The sequence below is a fragment of the Oncorhynchus nerka genome, linkage group LG26 (assembly GCF_034236695.1).
Source record: "Oncorhynchus nerka isolate Pitt River linkage group LG26, Oner_Uvic_2.0, whole genome shotgun sequence".
NCBI classification, from domain to species: Eukaryota; Metazoa; Chordata; class Actinopteri; order Salmoniformes; family Salmonidae; genus Oncorhynchus; species Oncorhynchus nerka.
Window position 1 is genome coordinate 6,668,203 of NC_088421.1, and position 26,504 is coordinate 6,694,706.

General features: G+C 43.8%; 1 protein-coding gene across 1 annotated transcript in view; it reads left to right on the top strand.

Moving 5' to 3' along the window:
• The first annotated feature begins 6,061 nt into the window (after nt 1-6,061).
• LOC115110132 (sodium channel protein type 4 subunit alpha B-like) overlaps nt 6,062-26,504 on the top strand; it is a 39,491-nt gene continuing 19,048 nt past the window's right edge. Inside the window, exons 1-11 of the mRNA XM_065010031.1 lie at nt 6,062-6,231; nt 13,923-14,109; nt 14,327-14,464; nt 14,797-14,914; nt 18,519-18,609; nt 18,750-18,878; nt 21,389-21,480; nt 21,843-22,127; nt 25,685-25,748; nt 25,911-26,052; nt 26,265-26,477. Coding sequence (XP_064866103.1) covers nt 6,134-6,231; nt 13,923-14,109; nt 14,327-14,464; nt 14,797-14,914; nt 18,519-18,609; nt 18,750-18,878; nt 21,389-21,480; nt 21,843-22,127; nt 25,685-25,748; nt 25,911-26,052; nt 26,265-26,477 — 1,557 coding nt within the window. The 5' untranslated portion in view covers nt 6,062-6,133. The remainder of the gene's footprint in view (nt 6,232-13,922; nt 14,110-14,326; nt 14,465-14,796; nt 14,915-18,518; nt 18,610-18,749; nt 18,879-21,388; nt 21,481-21,842; nt 22,128-25,684; nt 25,749-25,910; nt 26,053-26,264; nt 26,478-26,504) is intronic.

Sequence of the window (26,504 nt, forward strand, 5' to 3'; positions counted from 1 at the left end):
TTTCGGTTTTCGCTCTGCGTCGCCGTGTTTTCCTCTTTGACTCCATTAGTCTGTAGCCCTCTTCGCACTGCTGAAGCGAATCCCAGGCGGGCTCCTGCACTCTCTCTGGGTCGGCCGCCCACCTGTCGATTTCTTCCCACGTCGTATACTCCATGCCTCTACCGTCCATAACGTCCTCCTTTCGCTCCTGAAGCTGTCTACGTCGTTGCCAGTTTACACGCTGCTCGGTCCGTGAGTGGTGGGTGTTTCTGTAACGGCGTTCTTCGTTTGTAGAAAGAGAGTCGGACCGAAATGCAGCGTGGTGGTTACTCATGTTACTTTAATGAAGAAAAACGTGATACATGAAATAACTATATAACTAACTAATTGAGAATCGCCTCAGGCAGCCAAGCCTATACCACACCCCTAATCAGCCGCAATCCCAAATAATACAAACCCCAATACGAAACATAACATATAAACCCATGTCACACCCTGGCCTACCCAAACATATGACAAAAACACAAAATACAATGACCAAGACGTGACAAAGCCAAGGCTAGCTTTTTCAAACAGAAATTTGCTTCCTGCAACACAAACTAAAAAAAATTCTCGTACACTGTAAAGTCCATGGAGAATAAGAGCGCCTCCTCCCAGCTGACCACTGCACTGAGGATAGGAAACTCTGTCACCACCAAAGATCCACTTTAATTGAGAACTTCACTAAGCATTTTTCTACAGCTGGCCATGCTTTCCACCTGGCTACCCCTACCCCAGTCAACAGCCCTGCACCACCCACAGCAACTCGCCTAAGCCTCCCCCATTTCCTTCTCCCAAATCCAGTTAGCTGATGTTCCGAAAGAGCTGCAAATCTGGACCCCTACATATCAGCCGGGCTAGACAATCTGGACCCTTTCTTTCTAAAAATGATCTGCCGAAATTGTTGCAACCCCTATTACTAGCCTGATCAACCTCTCTTTCGTGTCGTCTGAGATTCCCAAAGATTGGAAAGCAGCTGCGGTCATCCCCCTCTTCAAAGGGGGGGACACTCTTGACTCCAACTGCTACAGACCTATATCTATCCTACCCTGCCTTTCTAAGGTATTCGAAATCCAAGTTACCAAACCGATTACCGACCATTTCAAATCCCACCGTACCTTCTCCGCTATGCAATCTGGTTTCAGAGTTGGTCATGGGTGCACCTCAGCCACGCTCAAGGTCCTAAATGATATCATAACCGCCATCGATAAGAAACAATACTGTGCAGCCGTTTTCATCGACCTGGCTAAGCTTTTCGACTCTGTCAATCACCACATCCTCATCGGCAGACTCAAAAGCCTTGGTTTCTCAAATGATTGCCTCGCCTGGTTCACCAACTACTTCTCCGATAGAGATCAGTGTGTCAAATCGGAGGGCCTGTTGTCCGGGCCTCTGGCAGTCTCTATGGGGGTGCCACAGGGTTCAATTCTTGGGCCGACTCTCTTCTCTGTATACATCAATGATGTCGGTCTTGCTGCAGGTGAGTCTCTGATCCACCTCTACGCAGACGACACCATTCTGCATACTTCTGGCCCTTCTTTGGACACTGTGTTAACTACCCTCCAGACGAGCTCCAATGCCATACAACTCTCCTTCTGTGGCCTCCAACTGCTCTTAAATACAAGTAAAACTAAATGCATGCTCTTCAACCGATCGCTGCCCACACCCGCCCGTCCAGCATCACTACTCTGGACGGTTCTGACTTGGAATATGTGGACAACTACAAATATCTAGATGTCTGGTTAGACGGTAAACTCTCCTTCCAGACATCGCATCAACATCTCCAATCCAAAATTAAATCTAGAATTGGGATTCCTATTTCGCAACAAAGCATCCTTCACTCATGCTGCCAAACATAACCTCGTAAAACTGACCATCCTACCGATCCTCGACTTTGGCGATGTCATTTTCAAAAAAGCCTCCAACACTCTACTCAACGAATTGGATGCAGTCTAACACAGTGCCATCCGTTTTGCCACCAAAGCCCCATATACTACCCACCACTGCAACCTGTACGCTCTCGTTGGCAAGCCCTCGCTTCATACTCGTTGCCAAACCCACTGGCTCCAGGTCATCTACAAGACCTTGCTAAGTTAAGTCTCGCCTTATCTCAGTTCGCTGGTCACCATAGCAGCTCCCACCAGTAGCATGCGCTCCAGCAGGTATATCTCACTGGTGACCCCGAAAGCCAATTCCTCTTTGGCCGACCTCTCCTTCCAGTTCTCTGCTGACAATGACTGGAACGAACTACAAAAATCACTGAAACTGGAGACACTTATCTCCCTCACTAGCTTTAAGCATCAGCTGTCAGAGCAGCTCACAAATCACTGCAACTGTACATAGCCCATCTGTAAATAGCCCAAACAACTACCTCATCCCCTACTGTATTCATTTATTTATCTTGTTCCTTTGCACCCCTGTATTTCTACTTTGCACATTCATCTACTGCACATCTACCATTCCAGTGTTTATTTGCTATATTTTATTTACTTCACCACCATGGCCTATTTATTGCATTACCTCCCTTATCTTACCTCATTTGCACACATTGTAAATGGACTTGTTTTTCTACTGTATTATTAACTGTATGTTTGTTTACTCCATGTATAACTCTGTGTTGTTGTATGTGTCGAACTGCTTTGCTTTATCTTGGCCAGGTCACAGTTGTAAATGAGAACTTGTTCTCAACTTGCCTACCTGGTTAAATAAAGGTGAAATAAAAAATCAAATAAAAACCTTCATAATATTGAGTTCCCCTCCCCTTTTGCCACCAGAAGAGGCTCAATTTGTCAGGGCATGGACTCCAAAAAGGTGTTGAAAGCGTTCCACAGGGATGCTGGCCCATGCTGACTCCAATGCTTCCCACAGTTGTGTCAAGTTGGCTGGATGTCCTTTGGGTGGTGGACCATTCTTAATGCACACGGGACACTTTTGACTGTGAAAACCCAGCAGCATTGCAGTTCTTGACACAAACCGGTGCACCTGGCACCTACTACCATACCCCTTTCAAAGGCACTTCAATCTTTTGTCTTGCCCATTCACCCACTGAATGGCACATATACACAATCCATGTCTCGAGATTTAAAAATCCTTCTTTAACCTGTCTCCTCCCCTTCATCTACACTGATTGAAATGGATTTGTGACATCAATAAGGCATCATAGCTTTCTCCTGGATTCAGTCTATGTCATGCAAAGAGCAGGTGTTCTTAAGGTTTTGTAAATTCATTGTATAATAACAGTTCAATTAGCACAAAGTCCGTGTGTAACTCAGACTTCTGTGTAAATCATGCAATGATGTCAAATGGACTCTCTCCAAAATTTGTGTTCCATTCACAGATCTTATGTTACGATTTGGCCTTAAGAGATCTATCTTGCCCAAATTTGTATTACACCCATCCTGTCCATGATGTGATGCTGGCCTCCTTTGGAGTTTCACAACATTTGATCAGTGAACATGTGTGAACCATTGTCTGATGCAGTGCCAACGTCTTCCATCCACACAGCCTCCAGCCCCCTCATCTCTGAAGATGACTCGTCTCAGATGAATACCACCTGCAATATGCTGTCAAGATTTATAGCGTCAGGACATTAAATGGCATTGTAATCTGTGTCTTGGAGATACTACTACTGTCGTGCCAGAATATCTCCAAGATACAGGTTACATGGCCTACATCTGATTAAACAGCTTCTAATATGAAATGTTCGCCATGATGAGTGAAAAAAAAGGTGCCAGAGAGAGAAAGAGAGAGAAAGCAAAAACATGTATTAGGTTGTAGATCCTAACAAAGCAACTAACAAAACTATAACGACACAGCAGCAGGGTGGAGACAATCACAAAGACAGGCGAAACAGATCAGGGTGTGACAAAAACATTATCATGAAAAACAAAAGACATTTCCTCAGCAAAAAGTTATCAACCAGCCATCTGAACTGACCTAAAGTATAAGGGCACGGGCGAGACGCAGATGCAGACAAGGGAGGCAGATGGTTTGAGTCTCCTGATATTTATAAGTATCCAAGGGGCAGGCAAGAGAATGGTCGTGGACAGGCGAAAAGATCAAGCGGTCAGAGTCCAGGAGGTACAGAATGGCAGGCAGGCTCGAGGTCAGGGCAGACAGTATGATCAGGCAGGCAGGTTCAGATTCAGGGCAGGCAAGGGTCAAAACCGGGAGGACTAGCAAAAGAGAGATAAGAAAAAGCAGGCGCACGGGAAAAACACGCTGGTTGACTTGACAAGACAAGACGAACTGGCACAGAGAGACAGGAAACACAGGGTTAAATAGACCAGGAAAAATAAGCGGATGGGGTGGAGACAATCACAAGGACAGGTGAAACAGATCAGGGCGTGACACTAAAGGCACCAGAACATCAAACTTTAGAGACTTCTGGAGATCATTACACAAGTAAGATGCAAAGAAACTAAACACAGATCTACTGTACCTAACTCAGTGAAGACCGAAGGAATCTCCAGAGTTAACCATCCCTGTGATCGGGTCTGGTGACTCGTATGTCTGTAATTTAACAATGAAGTCAGGTATGGCAGAAGTTTGCACAAGAGGGCTTTATAAACAAAAATAGAACAGTTCATTTATCTACGAGACTTAAGAGAGGGCCAGACTTTCTGATACCGAATGAGGTGATGTGTACTGAACCCATAATAAAGCTTAGTGCGCCATGATAAACTGCGTCTAATGGTTTCATATAAACGATGTCACCACAGTCTGAAGCCGGAATGAATGTTGACTGAATTATTTGTTTTCTGCTATTTAAAGGCATTCCTCTAAAGGAAGCCCATTTTAATTCTTAACTTCTTAACTAACAATAACAATGTGTTCGATAACAAGTCTTCCCCTTTCCAGTAGCATGCTGAGGAGAATAAGGAATGTTCTGAATGGTTTACTGATTAGGCAATGTCCAGGCAATTCTGGGAAGTCTCAGGCCTCTCAATATTTCTGGATTTGTTTCCCTCTGTCCATGCATCCATAATGAGTCAGGAACTTGACCGGTGGCATTGGGGGATTAAGGAATGCTTGGATCTGTCCCAGAAAGCCACAAAAAAGAGGCCGCTATAAAGAAAGGACACTATTGATGTTCTGTTGCAGAGGGACATCATTTTATTATTGAGGTTTTCTGCAAAGACTCGGGGCTTTGGATAGAACCTCACACAATTGCTATCTTCCTAACATGCTTACTGGTAAATAGATTTGGGGAGATAATCAAATGATCAGCCTGTAGTCTAAAAATTATACATAAAAACAAATATTAGAAAAATATTGTAGAATAAGTACATCTTCAGCCATTATAGCTATACAAACTGCATAAAATAATTAGCTGTCTGACTTATTAACTCATCGAGGCAATCCCTCATGTCCAATAGTGTTGCAATTCCGATCTCTAATCCTCCTGTGATCCAAAGCTGAGCCTGGCGCAGGGCAGGCTTTTACACTGAGCACAGCCCTCGTGTGGATAAAATCACATCCTTGTGAAGTCGATAGGGAGTATTAGGGACAGTTCATCTAAGGACAAAATCACTGTCCTCGAGTTGTGGACAATATGGGACAGTCTGACAGCTCTGTACTTAGGCTTCATACATCTCGAAGTGCTGCAGTCGTGAACATGTAGTTATCCTTGAACTAGATAATACTGAGATTTCATACACATTTTGTTGCCATGTCAAATAAGTCTTGCAGCTGCAATTAACAGTAATAGTAATTGTAGTAATAAACAATAAAGACAACTTAACTAGCCATAACATAGGAAGCTTTCTGCAACAATTCACTATTTACATTCTAGACTGTGTCTGCTCAGTGACTTGAATGTATCCCAGTGATCCATTTCTCTAAGAACAATCCATCATGAAGTGCCTCCATTCAGGAGAATAATGTCCTTGTGACCCTGCTATGACCCATCCATGGGTAAAACGGGTGGAGAACTTGGACTATGGGGGCGGAAAAATGGGAACTTTGTTCGACCCGACTGAGGCTGGAGGTGGAACTTTTATCTTAATCCAGCAGTTTAAAAGGGACTGCCAGCAAAAGGGTTCCTTCAGAACTGCTCTATGTGTACAGAAAGGCACAACCGTAGTGTGAAAGGATAGCGGAGGACTCTGTTGTCATGCCGACCCGAAAGATAACACTGCTGGAAGCCTGGGAGAGAAACAGGACCTTTCGGAGGAAGAAAGCTAAAGACCTGAAAATATGTCCTCGTCTACTGTAAGTGGATATACACATTTCAGGAGGGTGGTGATGGGGGTTCACAGTCTCACTGTTATAAGTTGTGAGTTAGAAGTTCTCTGTTTGTCCTTATAGATGTGATGGTAGTCCGTGCTCAATTATCAACATGTTTGGTACGCTCAGAAAATAACTTTAATAAAATGGAACATAATTCAATTGCTGATAATATCCTAAATTGAATGGACCACATTGGTGGTTGTATGCAAGAGGGAATGGGTTTGATTGTTTCAGCCAGAGTCGCCAGGTTTTGTTGTACCAAGTAAAATATTATCTACATAGATACTATTGTGATGATTTTATCCAGGATTTGGTCAATACTTATCTTTAACACGTTATTTTACAACTATTGGAAAAGAGCCCCTTAATATCAGATTTAGGACCACACAGCCACTCTCGTTTTGAGAAATGATATGATACAAATTTGTATTCCTGGTATTATCAACTGGAACATAGGTTATTGTTTTTTAAATTGGTTGTTCAGTAACCCAGGGTGACGTCTGTGTGTGTGTGTGTGCGTGCATCAGTGCATGTAAATGGGGGAAAATAATTAATTAAACTGTGATGCATGCCAGCAAAGCCACAACACAACACAACACTAAACAACACATCACTACAACAGTAACAAACTGTGCCCAAACACTGTTAGGGTCTACATAAAGCTGTCCTAACAGCAGTCCCAACATCTTACCACTGCTCCACTTGGCGATCAGCGGAGCCTTGTCTGGCAGCGAAACAGTTCATTCAGCCTCATTTAATGCCATTTAAAAAAACAAATCTGATATGGCTGACTTGCTAAATAACCAATTGTAGCTTCTAATGACAATTGAGATGTACAAACTACGGCATAAGTGGATGACAAGCGGATAAGAGGCAATCCGTAATTTCGATTAAGACATTAATGAGCGAGCTAGGACGGACATAGTCAATATAACTATTTGTTTAGCCCTTTTGAAATGTACAGTGACAGAATTCAGAACATGGGCTGTTCTTCCAGTGTTCTCCCTGTCCACCAAGTCAGAAACATAGGATAAATAAAGGGGGCATATAAGCAGACAATGAAAGCTCTTACAATATTTGATGATTACATTTATCTTAAACAGGTTATAGGCTATATGTGCACTACGGCAGAACTGTAGGAGAAATTAAGAATAGTAAATAGATCAAACTATTAGGATGAGGCACATGGACTACTAACATCGTACTACTCAACAGACACTTAGTATTACTTTCTTAACTACAGTATACATATCTCCCTGGCATATTACATAATTTATGCAGCAGCATCTCTCTGGCATATTACAGTACATAATTTATGCAGCAGCATACAATACATTTTTGGACACACCTTTTTGTGCTGTGCTCACTTGAATCTAGATGACACGCCCGGTCAGGGTGTGATTTGGTTGGGCATTCTATGTTTTTGTTTTCTATGAATTTGTATTTGTATGTTTTGGCCGGGTATGGTTCTCAATCAGGGACAGCTGTCTATCGTTGTCTCTGATTGGGAACCATACTTAGGTAGCCCTTTTCCATCCTTTTCCATCCAAAGTTGTCTTTGTTAGTGGCACTAATGCCCTGTTAAGCATCACTGTCAGTTCTTTGTTTTCTTGTTTTGTTGACGACATTTACATTCTAATAAAAGAAAATGTACGCTCACCACGCTGCACCTTGGTCTCCTTCCGACGACCGCCGTGACACTAGAAAGATGCCGGATTTACAATTCTGAGTTGGATGACCGTTCAAAACGTATTTTCCCAGTCGGAGCTTGTTTATTCCCGACTTTCTATTTGTCTTGAACTCACTGAAGTCAAGTTTTCAGAGTTAACAGTTGTTTTGAGCGCACAAATCATGCTTCATTGACAGCACGACCAATGTTAAATGTTTATCATTTTAAACTTGGAAAAGAGCCCCTTAATATCAGATTTAGGACCACACAGCCACTCCACTGAATAGCAGGCTAGTGATTGCTTTGCAATACTTGCAGAGCTAGCTACTGTCACTGACCCCTTCCAAACAAGTCACTGTTGAATTTGCAATTTCCAACTTGTTATGTAATGTTTATGTCCAATGGCCTATGAACACCGATACATTTTATCTATAATTTCTTGTTATTATTTATCTTCATATGACAAGGATTAAAAAGGATTTGCTAGTAGATTGTCGACTTGATTCATGATGATGACTGCTTGCTAAGATTTTGAAAGTATGATGTTGACATGATCAGTCCAGTCAAAGCTACTGTTAGGGTTGCACATTTTGGGGAATATTCAGAGGTGGAAACTTTACGTGGGGATTAACGGTAATATATGGGAATTAATGGAAATATATGCAGATTAATATTAATAACATTTAAATGTACATGTTTTGTATTGGATATATTTACCATATATTTACCATATCATATGGTAAACCTTTTACCTTATCATAAGTAGACATAATGGCAAATTATTAAATCCTCCCAATAGACATTTTAGAAAACAATTTAGTTACGGATTTAACTTTAATTAAATGAGTTGACTCTTCACATGGGATGATTTCACTGAACGACAAAAGAAAGGGAAATGGAATGATCCCCAATGATCCATTGCATCTCCCAAAAACATTTCCATGTCTTCTCCCTGGACCTCCTCGATGTCCACCTCTTGAACAGCTGAGGCCTCTCAACTGTCACTTTCCAACCCTGTTGAGGATGGCTAGTTGTCAACCTCAGATATCCTCAAATTTGCCAGGATGGCCACCAATTTTTCAACCCCTGTATTGGTCAGCCTGTTGGGTGCTTTGGGGTGTGTTCCAAAACAAGGACCAGTTGCGCTCTGAGGCGGCTGATGTTGGTGGGATTTGGAGGATGGTGGAGGCAACAGGGGAAAGAGCCTCAGATCCACAAAGTCCCTTCCACCAGATGGCTGATGATATATGTTGGCATGACTGCCATATTGCATCTCCATCCCAAAGCACTTGCTTGGAAATGTTCTTCGACAGACTGTCAAGAACCTTGCCCTCATCCAGGCCAAGGTGGCGAGACATGGTAGTGATGAGACCATAGGCGTTGTTGATCTTTGCATCAGACAGGATGCTCTTGCCAGCATACTTAGGATCCAACATGTACGCTGCGGCGTGTATGGGCTTCAGGCAGAAGTCTTCACACTTTTTGATGTATTTCAGAACTGCAGTTTCCTCTGCTTGGAGCCACAGTGAAGTGGGCAGGGCAGTACGGGTTTCTTCTCTTACATTTGCAAGCAGAGTCTGAACATCAGAATGGATGGCATTGTCTCCCTCAATCCATGCAATGGCTACTGCTGTAGGTTTCAGGAGTTGCAGGCTGCTTACCACTCTCTTCCAAAATACATCACCCAGGAGGATCCTCTTGATGGGGCTGTCCATATCGGCAGACTGTGATATGACCATTTCTTGGAGAGACTCCTTCCCCACCAGGAGACTGTCAAACATGATGACAAGACCACCCCAATGGGTGTTGCTGGGCAGCTTCAATGTGGGGCTCTTATTCTTCTCACTTTGCTTGGTGAGGTAGATTGCTGCTATTACTTGACGATCCTTGACACACCTAACTATTTAATTGGCTCTCTTGCAGAGTGTATCCATTGTTTTTAGTGCCATGATGTCCTTGAGGAGCAGATTCAATGCATGAGCAGCACAGCCAATGGGTGTGATGTGACGGTAGGACTCCTCCACTTTAGACCAAGCAGCCTTCATGAGGGGCGTATGCTGGGCGAAGAACATTAAGAAATCTCTTCTAATACACATTGCCTGTGAGCATCAGAGGTGAACCAGTTGCATATACAGCTCGAGCAAGACATTCATCAGCATTTCTCTGACTACGTTCCTCCATTGAGTCAAAAGAACTTCTGATTCCAGGAGGACCATGAGCTGTTGCTATCGATAAGGTGTCTGATTCAACATTTTCACCTCGATTGACTTTTGTCAGAGGTTGCTTGTTGTGAGCTCTGAGGGAACTTTATGCACTTGGCCAGATGATTCTGCATCTTTGTTGCATTCTTCACATATGATTTGGCACTGTATGTGAAAATGGTAACGTCTGCATCTAACTCACACCCTCGAACACGTAGATACCCTGAAAGCAGCTCACTTTCCAGCCCACTTTCCAGCTCACACTCTCAAACACCTAGATCCCCTGAACGCAGCTCACTCCCCAGATCCCAATCACCTGAATTCTAACACACCTGTATGTCATGACCACACACTATTTAGTTCAGTTCTTTTCACCCCATCACTGTGAGGTATTGTTTGTTTTGTGACACACATCTTTCAGAGCTCTGTTTTTGCCGTGATTTACTCCTGTCGTGTATGATAGTTTTTGCCTGCCTTACTAACGACGCCTTTTGCCTATTCCCTGCTTGTACAGTAGCCGGATTTCCTGTTATCTACCTATTGCCTGATCTCCCGGACTATGTTACTAGCCTTTTCCCTGCCTGTACTGTTACCCTTTTGGACCACCTGTGCATGACCTCTGAGTGAGAACCATACCAGGCCAAACACAAAAACACAAAATAGAAAAAGTAACATAGACTACCCACCCAAACTCATGCCCTGACCAAACTAAAACAAAGACATAATAAAGGAACTAAGTTCAGAACATGACAGTACCCCCCCAAAGGTGCGGACTCTGGCCGCAAAACCTGAACCTATAGGGGAGGGTCTGGGTGGGCGTCTGTCCGCGGTAGTGGCTCTTGCGCAGGACGTGGACTCCACTCCACCATAGTCTTTACCCGCTTCTCTACCCGCCTCCGTGGCGCCTTTAGAACGGCGACCCTCACCGCCGACCTCGGACTGGGTACCCTATCAGCGGGCCCCGAATGGACGGGAGATTCCGGCAGCACCGGAGTGAAGGGCGATTCCGGCAGCGCCGGAGTGAAGGGCGGCTCTGACAGCTCCTGACTGACGAGCTGCTCTGGCAGCTCCTGACTGACGGGCGGGTCTGGCAGCTCCTGACTGACGGGTGGCTCTGGCAGCTCCTGACTGACTGGCGACTCTGGCAGCTCCTGACTGACGGGCGGCTCTGGCAGCTCCTGACTGACGGGTGGCTCTGGCAGCTCCTGACTGACAGGTGGCTCTGGCAGCTCAGGACAGAAGGGGGACTCTGGCAGCTCTGGACAGGAGGGGGACTCTGGCAGCTCAGGACAGAAGGGAGACTCTGGAAGCTCTGGACAGAAGGGAGACTCTGGAAGCTCTGGACAGGAGGGGGACTCTGGCAGCTCTGGACAGGAGGGGGACTCTGGCAGCTCAGGACAGAAGGGAGACTCTGGCAGCTCAGGACAGAAGGGAGACTCTGGAAGCTCTGGACATGAGGGGGATTCTGGCAGCTCTGGACAGGAGGTAGACTCTGGCAGCTCTGGACAGGAGGGGGACTCTGGCAGTGCTGGACAGGAGGGAGAGTCTGGCAGCACTGGACAGGAGGAAGACTCTGGCAGCGCTGGACAGGCGGGAGCACCTGGAGGGAGGAGACGGAGAGACAGTTGGAGAGACCTACAGGAGGCCTGGTGCTTGGAGGAGGCGCCGGATGGACCGGGCTGTGGGGGGGCACTAAGAGCCCTGGTGTGCAGCCTTGGCAACCCTCCTCCCGGCTGGATCACCATTTTAGCCCGGACCATCCAGAGTGCAGGCACAGGTTGAACCGGGCTGTGGGTGAGCACTGGAGATCTGGTGCATACCACTCGCAACTCTCCCTTAGGCTCAATACCCACATTCGGCCCGGCACGGGCGGAGCGCAGGCATAGAACGCACTGCACCCTGCCAGCGCCTCGGAGACACAGCACGCAGAGCCGGCGCAGGATACCCTGGGCCGAAGCGGCATACCGGAGACCAAACACGCTGGGCTGGCACAACAAGCCCTGGCTGGATGCCCACTCTCGCTTGGCACTTGCGGGGGGGCTGGCCTATAGCCCACCGGGCTATGAGCGCGTACTGGCGACACCGTGCGCTTGGCCGCATAACACGGTGCCTGACCAGTACTGCGCTTCTTCCGGTAAGCACGAGGAGTGGGCTCAGGTCTCCAACCTGACTCTGCCACACTCCCCGTGTGCCTCCCCCCCAAAAATGTTGTCGTGCCTGTCGCGCTGCCGTGCTGCCTCCTCATATTCCCCAGCCTGTGCCCAGGGTGCCCGATACCACGCTGCTTGGTCCTTGGTTGGTGGGTGATTCTGTAACGATCATCTGTGGTGGAAGAAGTTGAGGACCAAAGTGCAGCATGGTAAGTGTTCATATTTTTAATATAATAACTGAACATTGAACCAAACAATAAACGACAAACGAACAGTCCCGTAAGGTGAATGGAAAAAACACTAAACAGGAAATAATCACCCACAAAACATAGGTGGGAAAAGGCTCCACTACCCACCCCAACTCACGCCCTGACCAAACTAAAACAAAGACATAATAAAGGAACTACTGTCAGAACATGACATGTACACAGCTTTTCCTTTCTACAGTAGCTGCTGTGAAATGTCTCCACACATCCCATATGGCAATTTCCCGTAAAGATTAATTCCATGTACAGATAAGTAGTTATGCAGCTAGATTAAGCAACTTCTTTGTAAGATATGTTTTAAAATGAAACATGTATGGAAAAAGTTGAATTAACACTCCTCAGTTAGCAGACTCAAGCGAGCTAAACCCCACATGGTAGCAAAAACTAACTAGAAGAAATTGCTAACAAGTTGGAAATGATTTAAACACACTTTGTTGTAGGCTACTATTTACTGACAAAAAATCATGTATGTCATTTAAAATATATTCACCCCACCCAGTATTGTAATCAAAACTTACCAGAAAGCATGTAGTCCTTGGCTCAGACAGTGTACTAGCGTGGGCTAAATAGCATCTCCTTAGTATCCAAGATCTTGAGAATCAGCTGTACATGTGATGGAAGAGTGCACTGCACATGTGATGGATCAATGCACTGTGCATGCAGAGGGTTGCAATTCCATTGAATTGGAGATAGCAACATCCCACAAAAAAGGTTCACTGTTATATGCAAACGTTTTTGATGAATTTAAGCAAGATTCCCCAAATTCCCGGGCTTAACATCCCATGGAAATTTACCGGAAAGTTTCCGACCCTTTGCAACCCTAGCTACTGTACATATAATGTTATTTGAAGTAATTTTATCCGTGGCCAATGAGCTTGAGCATTCTTGGATGGGCACTTCTAATGTAACTATATGGCAGCACCCAAGGGGCTAGAACTTTCGAGGTCTACCCTTAGACTTTGGCGGTGACGTAGTATCCCCAGCCACAGTGCCTTGGTTTTTGTCAAAATAGTATTCTTTAGAAGTCATATTGTCATTGGAAAGGAGTTTCCATTGACAAAAGGGGAAGAGGATTCTGTAAAGTGGTTTCATGGCTACGGATTGTTGTACAAAGTGCAAATGAAGGCATGGCTGTTCAAAACACAGAAAAGGACCCACATGTCTGAGTTCACATGTATGAGTTAACATGTCTGAGTTCACATTTCAGCTGAAGCTGCTGCACAGCGTCCTCACCCAACCATTTCTCTGTGTAATTGTCCCTCTCCATAAAATTCCCTTATGCCAAAACATGTTGTTTAAAATAATGCATTTTAAAGATGTATTTTTTAAACTTCCATTTTCGTGTCTAAATCTTTTCATCTTCCTTATCCATCCCTCCAACTCACAGCCCACTGCTGAGAGACCCCAGTGTGGTTGCATCCCTCACCCAGCAGAATGCCAAGATGGTCGCCCTGCTCCCTCCCACAGGCACCGAAGTGTTCCGCCACTTCACCCTTGAGTCGCTGGTGGAGATTGATAGGCGGATGGCCAAGGAAGCAAAGGAGCAGGAGAGACAAAAGACCCTGAACATTGAGGTACATTTAACATTTGAGTAATTTAGCAGACACTTATCCAGATTCCAGAGTGACTTTACAATCAGTGGAATCAAATAAGGTAGTTCAAATGACCACATATCACAGTCAAGCAATTTAAAGTAAAACGGTCTTTTAAAATAGCTGCTATCCGCAAATTCAGTGCTAGTAAGAAATGGTAACGTGTTAGTAATCATATTTTTTTGTACCTTCTTCGGAGGTGGCAGAGCAGGACCTGCCAAAGCCAGCCGTCGACCTGGAGACCGGCAAGATCCTGCCGTTCATCTACGGAGACCCACCATGTGAGCTGTTCAACACACCTCTGGAGGAACTGGATCCTTTCTACAAATCACACAAAGTGAGCACTGCAGCCCCGGTCCCTTAGTAGCCTGAGGACTGAGTGTCCACAGAACCAGACATTATCACAAAGTCATTTCCTTTGAAATAAAGCTCAAATTAGATGTGTATATTTTGACAGACTTACACATTCCAAATAATATTATTATATGGTTATTATTCAGAGGGTAAATGCCCTCGGATTACAACAATAAGTGATGGATCATGATACATGACTCATGCCAACTCTATTTCGCTAATATCCTTGAGACAAACATGGATACGTTCAATTAAAGTAAAGATAATATTGGACTTCAAATACTTCTTCACTAATCTTTACTTCTTGTTTTTCAGACCTTTATTGTCATCACCAAAAATAATACAATCTTCAGATTCAATGCTGAGCCTGCCTGCTACATTCTGACTCCCTTCAGTATTCTCAGGAGAGGATCCATCAAAATTCTCATGCATTCATATCTTTTCAATACAAGTATCTCACTGATCAACATGATAAATAAATATAACTTAGCATCCTGCTGCATGTTCAGAGTCCAAGAAGTGTGCTAGTATAGTGTGTGTGTGCATGTGTGCTAAGGTAAAGAGAATCAGAGCAGGTGGTCAGTCCAGTTTAAGTGTTCAGCAGTCTGATGGCCTGTAGATAGAAACGGTCTCTGAGCGTGTTGGTATCAGACCTCATGCTCCAATACCATGTGCCCGACAGTAAGGGAGTGAACAGCTCGCGGCTGGGATGTGCAGGGTCCTTGATGATGCTGCTGACCTTCCTCATTACCGTTTCAAGTAGATGTCCTGGATGGGTGGGAGCACTAGACCATCTTTACTATTCCCTGTCGGGCCTTGCACTCATGGAGTGTGCAATTCCTGTATCAGGCTGTGATGCAACTGGTCAGGATGCTGTCGATGGTGCAGCAGTAGTATTTGAAGAGGACCTGGGTGGCATTGTGAATTGGTGTTGTGCAAAGCCACACAGTCGTGGGTGAACAGGGAGTACTGTAGAGGGCTGAGGACACACCCCTGGGGGGCCCCTGTGTTAAGAGTCAGTGTGGAGGAGGTGTTGTTGCCAATCCTCACAGCCTGTGGTCTGCCCGTTGGGAAGTCCAGCATCCAGTTGCAGAGAGTGGTGTCCAGACCCAGAGCTCTGAGCTTGGTGTCAAGCTTGGAAGAAACAATAGGTGTTGAACAGCATCTTCATGTAGGTGTTCCTGTTGTTCCAATGTGTTACGGCCGTGTGAATATCATTGGAAATGGCATCTTCTGTGGATCTGCTGGAGTGGTAGGCAAATTGGAGTGGGTCCAGTGTGCTGGTTCTTGATGTGGGCCATGACCAGCCTCTCGAAGCACTTGAGTGTGATGGGGCGATAGTCATTTGAACATGTCATCTCTTTTTTCTTGGGCACTGGGACGTCTCCTTGAAGCAGGTGGGGACTATAGCCTGGGACAGAGAGATGTTGAAGATGTCAGAGAAGACACCCGCCAGCTGGTCAGTACCAACTCTGAGGATGCGGCCAGGGATGCCATCTGGGCCAGAGTATGCACTCTTTTGAAAGTTTTCCTCACATCAGCCTCGGAGAGCGAAAGCACCTGGTTGTCCGGAGCAGCTAGACTCTTCCTGGATGGATCGGTATTGTCTGCCTCGAAGCGAGCATAGAATGTGTTAAGCTCAACTGGGATGGAGGCTTCGGTGGGCACCACACAGCTGGATTTGCCTTTGTAGTCCGGGATAGTCTAGTACTTGACACCTGCTTGACGAGTCTGAGTTGTCGAACATCAATTACATTTTGTATTGTCTATTTTCTCCCCTAATGGATTTGCGGAGCTCGTACCTTCTTTCCTTGTACGTGTCGCAAGCCACCGAGTCATCTGGGTTTGTTCTGCTAACATTGAATGCTGCAGTACGGGCACTCAGCATGGTACGGATATCTCCATTCATCCAGGGTTTTGGTTTGGGTATTTCCGGATTGTTATTGTGGGTACAACATCATCAACACATTTCCTAATGAAGCCTGTGACTGACGTTGTATATTCGTCAATGTCAATGGATGAGTCCTGAGTGGATGTATCTTTGAACATATTCCAATCAGTATTCTCAAAACAGTCCTGCAGCATTGAATCTGCCTCTGTCCAGCGCCTCACTATTCTCTGTGTTGGTGTCTCCCTCTTGAGTTGCTGCTTGGTAGTCAAGGAGTAGGAACAGAGAGATGTGATCTGATTGGCCGAAGTGGGGAAGGGGGATGGCTTTATAAGCATCACAGATGTTTTTATATACATCCCAGCTAACAATTCTATGGAGAGACAACGTTTTTGTAATGTTACTCGTAATGTTCCCCTAATGTTTGAGTGTCCCGTTTTCCGTTGGTTAAGGGAACATTTCATTTATGTTAGCAGAAACCTTCTGAGAACCTTTTTACCAAGTTTCGGTGGTAAAGATAGGAGAACATTCACTTAATGTCAAACAGAACGTATCAAAAACGTGGTTACAGAATATTTAACGTTCAATGTTTTAGATGTGTTCTATGGGATGTTGCAAGAACATTCATGTCCAGTTTTCTGAGAGTTAGGAGAATTTTCCATCAATGTCCCACAAAACATACTCAGAACATGGTTGCCATGTAAGGGATAATCAACAAGGGGCTAAAGAACAACGCGGAAATACCTTCCACGGAGTTGCATTATTTTCCAGAGAACACATAGAGGCCTGAGTTGATTATCCATTTTATACCATGGCTATAATTGAACACATTTGCCACGAGAAATGTGGTCATTTGCTGATAGAAATGGGTTCAACATTCACTGAGGTAGCTAGCAAGTTTACCAGATAGCTACAGTTGTTGCTTGATAACCAAACAAACAGACCTGCTAGTTTAGTTAACCAAACAATCAATCCTAGCTTGCCATTATGAAAATCCAATTCAACAATACCGATATTGTTTTCAATTCAACTTTTTCTTTCAAATGCAGCTCAAATATAGAACATGTAAGAATGTCATATAGCCATTGAATTCTACCGTGCAAATATACAGTGCTTTATAGGGAAATAATGTATGCTATAGAATGTCATTCAAGCCAATCAGAAATTAGAATTGAACAATGCCATAGTATAAACAATATTAATGTTCTAGACACATTTCATGTGAATGCACCCCCCCCCCCCCCTTTTGCCCTCAGAATAGCCTCAATTCATTGGGTCATGAACTCTACAAGGTGTCCAAAGCGTTCAACATGGATGCTGGCCCATGTTAACTCCAATGCTTCCCACAGTTGTCCCAGTGTCAGGTTGGCTGGATGTCCATTGGGTGGAGGACCTGGAGGACCATCCTTGATACACACAGGAAACTGTTGAGCGTGAAAAACCCAGCAGCGTTGCAGTTCTTCACACAAACTGGTGTGCCTGGCACCCTGTTCAAAGTCTATTCAAATATTTTGTCTTGCCAATTCACTCTCTGAATGGCACACATAAACAGCTGAGATTTACTTCAAAGTGCATTCACCCTATTGCTTCCGCATATTAAGTTCTTTCTGATCTACATAAGTGCCTAGAGAGAAGGGTTTAGGGTTTCTTCTGGACATTCCCTAGAGATGTCCCTTATTGGGACAGTGGCTAGGGTGTTCATCATTGGTGCTGGTGGGTTTGTGACCCGCTAGGCGAGTCACCCTACTCACACATCCTTAGCCATATGTGGTCATGTAATTATTTGGCAACAGTTACAGTTTTAGCATCAGAAACTCCAGGTCGGGTGAACAGGAGCTCGAGATGTTTTCAATTTCGGTACACCATGAATCGTTGATGAGGAAACATACCTCTCCCCCTACTCTTATCAGAAGCCGCCGTTCGAACCATATGGAAAATGGTAATGATTTTTTAAAACGTGATTTTATTATTATTAAAGATTTTTATTATCAAGTATGTTGCCCATTAGCCACTACTGATTGCTATATTCATATGAATCGGAAGATATAAATAAAATAAAATGTTCTTTAAAAAATGTACTCATTGAATTGGTCCATAGAATTAGATTTGAATACCATTGTAACTCCATGATATTTCCTTAATGTGGGTACATTGTTTAGCATGTTCATCATGTTGACAGTCGTGTCCAACTGTGCGTTTATGACGATGAGTGACCCTCCGGCATGGAGTAAAACTGTTGAGTAAGTTTCAAACCTACATAGGAGATTATTCATGCTTTGTGAAAACTATAACATTATTGAGAGTGATTTTGACCACTACAAAGTTTCACCTAAAGCTATTTTATACAGCTTCTCTCTCTCCTCCTCTTTTTGTATTGCAGGTATGTTTTCACTGGTATCTATACCTTTGAGGCAACAATTAAAGTGTTGTCCAGTGGCTTCTGTGTTGGAGATTTCACATACTTTCGAGATCCATGGAACTGGCTGGATTTCATTTTGATCAGCATGACGTGAGTATTGGGAGAGTGATTGCTGTCAGTTGTCAGCCCAGTAACATTAGACACAGGGACAGGTATTAGAATGTGTGTGTATTCGTGTGTTTCTTTGTGTGTCTGTGTGCATGAGTGAAGAAGTAAGGTCAAAGGTTAGGACGGTCAAAGGACATCTCCAATGGCTTAATGAGTTTGACCCTGGCCATGTCTGCTCCTTACCTCTCCTTCCCCCAGGCCCCAGCACCCCATGTACTCTCGCTCTAAACCCTCTGTCTACTACATCAAATACGATGATTACTTCCTCATCCATGTCCATGACCTGGTCAAATCCACCTAGAATACAACTTTACCCAGTGATAACTACCTAGAAAGAACTTGTCCCCTCTTCCTCCGATCCTCACACCTGTACACTCACCTTAGGTCGAGTCCTATTTCAAATCAGTCAATTCAGGAAATGAGTTGAAATTCAGTATTCACCAATGTCAAAATATTGGGAAAAGTTTAATTCATGAATGGAATGTCAATCCATTTCCTGAATTGACTGGATTGAAATGGAACTCTCTGCAACCACGACACTTCCCTGTCATTATTGTGGGCATGTTCCCTGCCCTGTGTCTCGTCCAATGTCAGAAGTTTACTAAAAGTATCAACTCTGTGACTCAGATTGACTAGTCTTTAGTAAACACAGCAAAGCTTGCATGGATTTCCTTTTCTTTTAAGCAGCTATGTTTTATTTTGTTTGGCTAAGGAGTACTAATTGTAAATTGCTCTGGGTAAGAGCATCTGCTAAATGACTCAAATATAAAATATATCTCTCCATCCCTCTCTCTCACTCTTTCTCTCTCCATAATGCCCATCTACACTACCTGCCTTGTTTTATCATGGAGCCTCAGAATGAAAATATTTGTCCACTTGCAAAGGAAGGTCACACACCACACTCCGGGTCTATTTCTAGGTGTTTACCTCCTTCCCTGTCTTTCTTTGTCCCAGTACCAAGTGACTAAAGGTCTGTGGTGCTCCAAATTGCTGCACTATGACTTTTGAGGGGCAGATACTGTACTGTATATGAAGGGCAGATACTGTACTGTATATGAGGGGCAGATACTGTACTGTATATGAGGGGCAGACACTGTACTGTATATGAGGGGCAGATACTGTACTGTATATGAGGGGCAGACACAGTACTGTATATGAGGGGCAGATACTGTACTGTATATGAGGGGCAGATACTGTACTGTATATGAGGGGCAGACACAGTATTGTATATGAGGGGCAGATACTGTACTGTATATGAGGGGCAGATACTGTACTGTATATGAGGAAGATACTGTACTGTGTATGAGGGGCAGATACTGTACTGTATATGAGGGGCAGATACTGTACTGTATATGAGGGGCAGATACTGTACTGTATATGAGGGGCAGATACTGTACTGTATATGAGGGGCAGATACTGTACTGTATATGAGGGGCAGATACTGTACTGTATATGAGGGGCAGACACAGTACTGTATATGAGGGGCAGATACTGTACTGTATATGAGGGGCAGATACTGTACTGTATATGAGGGGCAGATACTGTACTGTATATGAGGGGCAGATACTGTACTGTATATGAGGGGCAGACACAGTACTGTATATGAGGGGCAGATACTGTACTGTATATGAGGGGCAGATACTGTACTGTATATGAGGAAGATACTGTACTGTGTATGAGGGGCAGATACTGTACTGTATATGAGGGGCAGATACTGTACTGTATATGAGGGGCAGATACTGTACTGTATATGAGGGGCAGATACTGTACTGTATATGAGGGGCAGATACTGTACTGTATATGAGGGGCAGATACTGTACTGTATATGAGGGGCAGATACTGTACTGTATATGGCCTTGGAGCCCCGATGAAAAGTAACACCTTAAAGCTCATCCGGCTAGTTTCAGTCATGTACGGCAGGTAGCCTAGCGGTTAGAGTGTTGGGTTAAAAATCAGTTGTTCTGCCCCTGAACAAGGCAGTTAACCCACTGTTCCTGGTAGGCTGTTGATATAAGTGGGTTAAGGATCCTACTATCAAAATATGAAACCGATTGTTTCTGTGGAACCTAATGTGATCTAGTTTCTTTCAAATGTATTTTTGTAAGTGTCATCCTTCTTCAAACATTGACACTTTTGCGTGTGAGTCACATCCACATCATGACGTATGCCACTTCATAACTAAATCTCCATATATGGTGTCTTACTGGTCCAGTCACACTCTTGCCTTCTGCAGTCCGTTTACAAATAACACTGCCATTTGGCTCTAGAAGTGGATAGTTGCCCTGAGCTAAATATGTCCTCCGCTAAACCATATATTTTACCATAGCAACCCTCTGATCCTCCATGTTAGAATAACAACTGAGCCAATGGTGTTGAATTAAGTGTAGATTAAAAGTCCATGAAACTGAACAGATTTTTGTTCAACTGACGCATCAACTGTCAACTCCTCTGTTCTAATGTGTGGTTGTTTTGTTATGTTTTGTGCTCGGCAGGTACCTCACGGAGTTTGTTGACCTGGGCAACGTGTCTGTCTTCAGGATGTTCCGTGTATTCCGAGCCCTTAAAATAATCACTGTAATTCCCGGTACGTGTCACATAAGAAATCCCACTGGGGTGTGTTTGTTTACTGCAACACCTGCTTTGGGTCCTGTGTAGCTCAGATGGTAAGTGTGCGGTGCAAGCAACCCTAGGGTTGTTTTAGTTTGTATTACAGCTCTCTACTGTAAGTCACCTTGGATAAAAGCATCTGGTAAATGGCATCTGTTATTATATTATAAGCACAATGCCCTGCAATGTACACAATAAAAAAAAGGGTTGTTAATTACAACATACAGAGAACAAGGATATCAAGCACATCAAATATTCTCAACATTGTGTTATTCATTCTTCAACAAATAGTTTACATGTCACATATTATTTTAATGTTTATTTGTATTTATTTGAAAGGTCTGAAAACCATTGTGGGCACTCTGATCATGTCAGTGAAGAAGCTGGCTGATGTGATGATCATAACAGTGTTCTGCCTGGCTGTGTTCGCTATGATCGGCCTGCAAATGTTCATGGGAATCCTGAAGCAGAAGTGTGTTCACTGGCCCCCTGGTGAATGGCATTTCAACTCCACCTACATGGGCAACATCGCTATGGCTAATGGTTTGAATAACGTTATGGGCTACAACGACACGAACACCGGCAGCAGCACATGGGACTTCAAGGCATACATCAACGATAAAGGTATTGACAGGCTTTTGATGGCACATTGACTTGTGAAAGGGGAGTTGATAGTGGCCTAATGAACCATTATATTATATTAATTGGGAATTTATCATTGCACTTACAGTATGATAGTTTTAAATAAGTATATACATTTCTATGAGAAGTATACACATTTGAATAAGACATTTTATAAATGCATGCTTCGGTAAAGCTATTGGCTATAATGACACATAAGGTGGCAACAGCAAGTGGGACTTCAATGCATACATCAATGATTAAGGTACTGACAGGCTTTTGATGGGTCATTGATTCAGGGAATTGATGATGACTTACTGAACCAATTTCTTATGGCTTGGGGGCAGTATTTCAACGTTTGGGTGAGAAGCGTACCCAAAGTAAACGGCCTGTTACTCAGGCCCAGAAGCTAGGATATGTAAATATTTGGTAGATTGGGATAGAAAACTATCTAAAGTTTCCAAAACTGTTAAAATAATGTCTGTGAGTATAACAGAACTGATATGGTAGGCAAAAAAACTGAGGAAAATCCAGGAAGTGAGATTTTTTTATGTGGGTAGTTTTCAATTGAATGCCTATAGAGTATCTAATGGGTTAGGACACAGATTGCAGTTCCTATGGCTTCCACTAGATGTCAACAGTCTTTAGACATTGTTTCAGGCTTGTTTTCTGAAAAATGAAGAAGAATGAGACCTTTCTATCAGTGGACTGTAGAATCATGCAGTGCTGGTTTGTGCACGTGACCGAGTGCGCGCCCTTCGTTGTTTTTCCTTTCTATTGAATACGCTATTGTCCAGTTTAAATATTATTGATTACTTAGACAATTGACAACCTGAGGATTAATTATAAACATCGTTTGACATGTTTTGACGAACTTTACCGGTACTAGTAGGATGTATTTGTCTGCATGTTTTGACCGCCTTTGAGCCAGTGGATTACTGAACAAAACACGGCAACAAAACTGAGTTTTTGGGATATAAAGAGGGACTTTATTGAACAAAACAAACATGTATTGTGTAGCTGGGACTCTTGTGACTGCAACCAGTAAAGATCTTCAAAGGTAAGTGATTAATTTTATCGCTATTTCTGACTTTCGTGACTCCTCGACCTGGTTGGAAAATGTTTGTATGTTTTTGTAAGCATGTCCTCATATGGTATGCTTTCGCCGTAAAGCCTTTTGGAAATCTGACAAAGCGTCTGGATTAACAAGAAATTAATCTTTAAACCGATGTATAACACTTGTATTTTTATGAATGTTTATTATGACTATTTTTGTATTTTGAATTTGGCGCTCTGCATTTTCACCGGATGTTGTCGAGGTGGGTCGCTAGCGGAACGCCTACGCCAGAAAGGTTAAATTTATTAATTGGGATTTTGTCACAGTACTATATGATATTACTGTATATAATAACTATATAAATATGTAAAAAACATACATTTATATAAGTACAGTGCCTTCAGAAAGTATTCAGACCCCTTGACTTTTTCTACAGCCTTTTTCTACAGCCTTATTCTAAAATGTATTAAATAAATACAAATTCCTCAGAAATCAACACACAATACCCCATAATGTAGTAACTGGCTGCAGGGAAGTCAGGCGCAGGAGAGCAGAATTGGGTAGCAAACGGAGCCCTTTAATATGGCGAACAAACACACGGCACTAAGAAAGGTAAACAAATACGGGTTGACATAACCAGGCGCAAACCAGTCTGAACTGCACATACACTTAACAACAAACAATTCCACACACAGACATGGGGGGAACAGAGGGTAATATACATTCAGTCTGATGGGGGAATGTGAACCAGGTGTGCGGAAAAACAAGACAAAACAAATGGAAAATGAAAGGTGGAGCGGCGATGGCTAGAAGACCGGTGACGTCGACCGCCGAACACCGCCTGTATAAAAGAGAGGGACCGACCTCGTTGGAAGTCGTGGAAGTCGTGACACATAATGACAAAGCGAAAACAGGTTTCTTGACATTTTTTGGAAAAAACAGAAATACCTTATTTACATAAGTATTCAGACCCTTTGCTATGAGACTTGAAATTGAGCTCAGGTGTATCCTGTTTCCATTGATCATCCTTGAGATGTATTTACAACTTGATTGGAGTCCACCTGTGGTAAATTTAATTGATTGAACGTGATTTGGAAAGGCACTCATCTGTCTATGTAAGGTTCCACAATTGATAGTGCATGTCAGAGCAAAAATCAAGCAATGAGGTCGAAGGAGTTGTCCTTAGATTTCCGAGACAGGATTGTATCGAGGCACAGATCTGGGGAAGTGTACCAACACATTTCTGCAGCATTGAAGGTCCCCAAGAACAGTGGCCTTCATCATTCTTAAATGGAAGAAGTTTAGAATCACCAAGACTCTTCCTAGAGCTGGCCGCCTGGCCAAACTGAGCAATCAGGGGAGAAGGGCCCTTGTCAGGGAGGTGATCAAGAATTTGATGATCACTCACACAGAGCTCCAGAGTTCCACTGTGGAGATGGGATAACCTTCAAGAGAAGCAAAACCATCTCTGCAGCACTCCACCAATCAGGCTATTATGGTAGAGTGGCCAGATAGAAACCACTCCTCAGTAGAAGGCACATGACAGCCCGCTTGGAGTTTGCCAAAGGGCACCTAAAGACTCTCAGACCATGAGAAACAAGATTTTCTGGTCTGATGAAACCAAGATTAAACTCTTTGGCCTGAATGCCAAGCGTCACACCTGGCACCGTCCCTACGATGAAGCATGGTGGTGGCAGCATTATGTTGTGGGGGTGTTTATCAGCAGTAGGCACTGGGAGTCTAGTCAGGATTGAGGCAAAGATGAGCGGAGCAAGGTATGGAGAGATCCTTGATGAAAACCTGCTCCAGAGCACTCAGAACCCCAGACTGTGGCGAAGGTTCACCTTCCAACAGGACAATGACCCTAAACACACAGCGAAGGCAACGCAGGAGTGGGTTTGGGACAAGTCTCTGAATGTCCTTGAGTGGCCCAGCCATCAAGGAAAATAGATGTGTAGCTCCCCATCCAACCTGACAGAGCTTGAGAGGATCTTTCTTTTTTAATTGTATTTATTTATTTAACCTTTATTTAACTAGGCAAGCCAGTTTAAGAACAAATTCTTATTTACAATGACGGCCAAACCCGGACGATGCAGGGCCATTTGTGCGCCGCCCTATGGGACTCCCAATCACTGCCGGATGTGATGCAGATCTGTAGAGAAGAATGGGAGAAACTCCCCAAATACAGGTGTACCAAGCTTGTAGCGTCATACCCAAGTAGACTCAAGGCTGTAATTGCTACTAAAGGGGTTTCCATAAAGTCAAGTGTCTGAATACTTATGTAAATGTCATATTTATGTTTACATTTTTTAATAAATTAGCACAAAAAAAATCTAAAAACCTGTTTTGCTTTGTCATTATGGGGTAGTGTGTAGATTGATGAGGGAAAAACACTATTCAATGCATTTTAGAATAATAGAAAGAGGTGGAATATTTTTCGAATGCACTGTAAATCAACTTGATGCACTCTCTAATGGAGGTCCCCTTCTCTGTTTTCCTCCAGCAAACCATTACTTCCTTCCTGGAATGTTAGAACCTCTTCTTTGTGGAAACGCTTCTGATGCTGGGTAGGTTTTTTGGGATATCAGAGTTGAGCATATGGGTAGCTTTATAATCTTACCTTTTCTCTATTGATAATGCAATACATGGTGCAAATAATTTCAACATAGTTCAAATTCAACATGTCTTTGAATGCTGAAGACCATATGTCCTATTACATTTGTTGACAGAATATGTCCTGAAGGATACACGTGTATGAAGGCCGGAGGGAATCCCAACTATGGATACACAAGCTACGACAATTTTGGATGGGCCTCCCTTTCTCTAATTCAGCTCATGACACAGGACTTCTGGGAAAATCTACTCAAGCTGGTGCGTATACATCATGTGCTCCGATGACTATGACATAGAGATTTATTTGCTCCTGATATTTCCTGAAATCTACGTCTGTAACATCAGCCGGTAGACCAGGTTTGAATTTGAGAGATTGCAATCTTATGTGTCATCAGGGATATTGATACAGAAAGAGTACTCACTCGGGTTTACTGGTGAGTTAACTGGCCATTTTTCCCCTCTACCCATAGACTCTTCGCTCAGCAGGGAAAACCTACATGATTTTCTTTGTGGTGGTGATCTTCCTGTGCTCGTTCTATCTGATCAACCTGATCCTAGCTGTGGTGGCCATAGCGCATGCTGAGCAGAACGAGGCCACCAGGGCCGAGGCCAAGGAGAAGGAGGAGGAGTATGCCATGATCATGGTGCAGCTGAAGGAAAGGAGAAAAGCGGAGGTCAAAGAGGTGTGATCAACTTACTATGTATGTGAA